Here is a 2,768-nt window from a genome sequence, read left to right on the forward strand (position 1 = left end):
TATGGACAGTTCAAGCATTATTCAGACAGACTTATAAGTTTTGGTGGCGAATGGATGAAGGTGTATATCTATATAGAAATTGGGAACTGGCAATATCAGAGAATAAAAGGCCGGACAAAATGCATTTACACTTGATTATTCTGTATTTTCTACTTACACAGGTGTGCACATAAAAATAACCGCGTTCCAGCTTTCAAGAAATGCAGACGTTCCTCTAAGTTTGAGCGAGATTGAATCGTCTCTTTGCTTGTGCGGTGGTGGATGCTCTGGCCCCAATATTTGCACTGAAATTGAAACATGGTTAGCGCACAATAGAATGTGCAGAATTTTGTTATTAATATGTATTAAACACCATCGGTTGGATGTACAGTGTTGTCCGAAGTTTCCCGCCTACCTTGAGATCGCAGATATTCTTCATATTCCGCCCATAATGCAACAGTTGACGTCATTTCCACCAAGACATTCACCGGTCGGTTTTTCATCTGAGTAAATTTGTTTTACAATACAGCAGCGAAACACATCATTTTTATCTCATATTAATGCTCACAAACGTCCAAGACAGCGGCATCCCAATCGGCTTGGTTAACACAAAGAAATCCGTCACTTTCTTTCCAACCAAAGTTGGGAATGTTTTAACAACTCCTGCTCCGCAAGTAATTACTTTCCATATTCTGCAACAAACCAAGATGTTTTTTATCCTATCAACAATTACGTGAAAATGATTCACACACGACTTACCTCGCCAAATATAATTGAGAATGGGAATGAGTTGAGAACTACATCGCTGTTCACGCTGACCGGGGTGACCGATCGTAGTTTGGCCAAAGCTGGCATCCACGCACCTTGTTTACCAACTGACCCGTTTTGAAATTTGATTCTGAAACCATGTTTATGAAAATGGGTTTAAATTACGATTTTGTAAGTTTTCCAATAAAAAAGGAAATATAGTGCTACGGGGAAAATGGGCTGTACTGTTGGTAACCATAATTTTTCCATTTGTGTTTTTTTAACAACGCTTATTTAGAGTTGCGGGGGTTATATAATTCTGTAGATATTCTTGATTTACTACCAAATACGAATAGAAAAGAGAACTAAAACATGTTTCTTCTTACCCCAGCCTATTTTATATAAGCCAAAATAGGTTGAGGTGTATATACTGCAACTTCAGTCGCAGTAAATATATATTTAAGCTATCAGTTTATTTTAACTTTAGTGAAGCATCACCTTATTATTCCATGCATTACTTCTCCCAACATTTCTTGTTTTACAACTTCGACAACAGAATCATGCAGATTGTAATGCATTATAGCAGCCGTGTGCACCAACCCTCTTACATAATGAATATAACCAAAGTATTTCCTTGGTGTGTTGTAGTGGAAGGTCAAACCCTTATCGTCCTCCGTCTCTACGTAGAAACTATAAAACAAAATCCAACGTTACCTATTAGTTATAACACAACGAAGTGAACTAGCAACAAAACGACAGTCGTTACTACTGAGTAAAGGTGTCAAATATAAAAGCGTGCAAATAACATATTAGTGTGACCAGATGAGCCATTAATATGTTACAGAATAAAAGCGTGTGTCTGCTCTAANAACTCGCTCCATTTTTAAATAACCAACGAGATATCGCTCCACACCCTGTAATTATTTTGAAAGTTGGCTACATTTTAATACATTTACAAAATTTCAGAACCACAGCCCTAAAAAGAGCATTTTTTTGTTAAAACACGATCAGGAAACATAGGATTTAAAGGTTATTAACGACGTCTTATCTTACCCCACATTACAATAAGTACATATTAAAGTCAGTTTTGTCACCTCGGAGGTTTGATGTCTTTATACAAGTTGCTGATGTAATCATGCAAGTTGTCCAAACTGTTAATAAAGTCGCAGATTCTTCTTCCGAGAACTTTCGTAATTTGGTCGTAACCATAACTTGATACGAACGTCATGAAATGTCCCCCAAACTATTAGAATATATATGTCGTGTTATATCTTCAATTTCAAGTCTATTGCTGATCTCTTCTCATATAGCAAGATTAAACTTAAAATATTTGAAACACACCTGGAACATGATGTCATCTTCAGTTATTTGAAGCATCTTGGAGAGTGTCTGGGCAATCAGCGGAATCATGCTGTCCTCGTATACCTGAAAACGTATCAGCAATTAAAAAGTGAACAATATTTTTGTACAAACGGATGTTTTGCTAAAATTCCCAACATTAATTATCGATAATTCATGTGAATTTTTCATTACTGAAAAATTTGACATTGTTAATTTCATATCTGCACGTGTTAAACTAATGGTCCAACCGCCAGGCACAGTCATATATGGTATTATTTGATCCCCAGACGTACACGTGCGTCGCTGTGAGAACTCATTCATGTGATTGAATGCTTGAACAATACTTTGTAGGACATGTTTTCCTTCATTTTTTCCGTTCCATTTGGTAGTAAACATAGACCAATATACTATTATATATACCCGTAGCTCTACTACTCTAAATGAGCGTTGGTATAACTGTTCAAAACACGATGAGGAAACATTAGATTTGGCTCCAAAACGTGTATCCCATCATACGCCACACATAGTACCATATATAACAAGAATGTTAAAAGTTGCTTTAATTTTTAAACATAACTGTAAACCACCCACCGTGTGAATGGAGAATCCCACAGTATCGAATCCCATCTCTCCCACAAGTTCCATCCATACCTCTTCCCCCCATTGCTCATGAACACAATCTACAATACTTTCCAGCACGA

At 36.8% G+C, this 2,768-nt stretch overlaps 1 protein-coding gene across 1 annotated transcript; it reads right to left on the minus strand.

Annotated features, from left to right (window-relative positions):
* Positions 1–677: 677 nt before the first annotated feature.
* LOC113474386 (soluble guanylate cyclase 88E-like) lies at positions 678–2,326 on the minus strand. Its single transcript, XM_026835220.1, has 4 exons — positions 2,068–2,326; positions 1,821–1,969; positions 1,225–1,416; positions 678–877 (listed from the first exon to the last, which is right to left on the minus strand). The coding sequence occupies exons 1-4, from the start codon at positions 2,134–2,136 to the stop codon at positions 724–726; spliced, it is 564 nt and encodes a 187-aa protein (XP_026691021.1). The 5' UTR covers positions 2,137–2,326; the 3' UTR covers positions 678–723.
* Positions 2,327–2,768: the final 442 nt, after the last annotated feature.

This window comes from Ciona intestinalis, chromosome 7 (assembly GCF_000224145.3).
Source record: "Ciona intestinalis chromosome 7, KH, whole genome shotgun sequence".
Taxonomy (NCBI): Eukaryota; Metazoa; Chordata; class Ascidiacea; order Phlebobranchia; family Cionidae; genus Ciona; species Ciona intestinalis.

Coding starts and splice junctions, on each gene's coding strand:
- LOC113474386 (XM_026835220.1), bottom strand. CDS start 2,136: ATGATTCCGCTGATTGCCCAGACACTCTCCAAGATGCTTCAAATAACT. Junction 1,417..1,820: donor AAAGACATCAAACCTCCGAG/GTGACAAAACTG, acceptor TTTGTTTTATAG/TTTCTACGTAGAGACGGAGG. Junction 878..1,224: donor GTAATGCATGGAATAATAAG/GTGATGCTTCAC, acceptor ACATGGTTTCAG/AATCAAATTTCAAAACGGGT.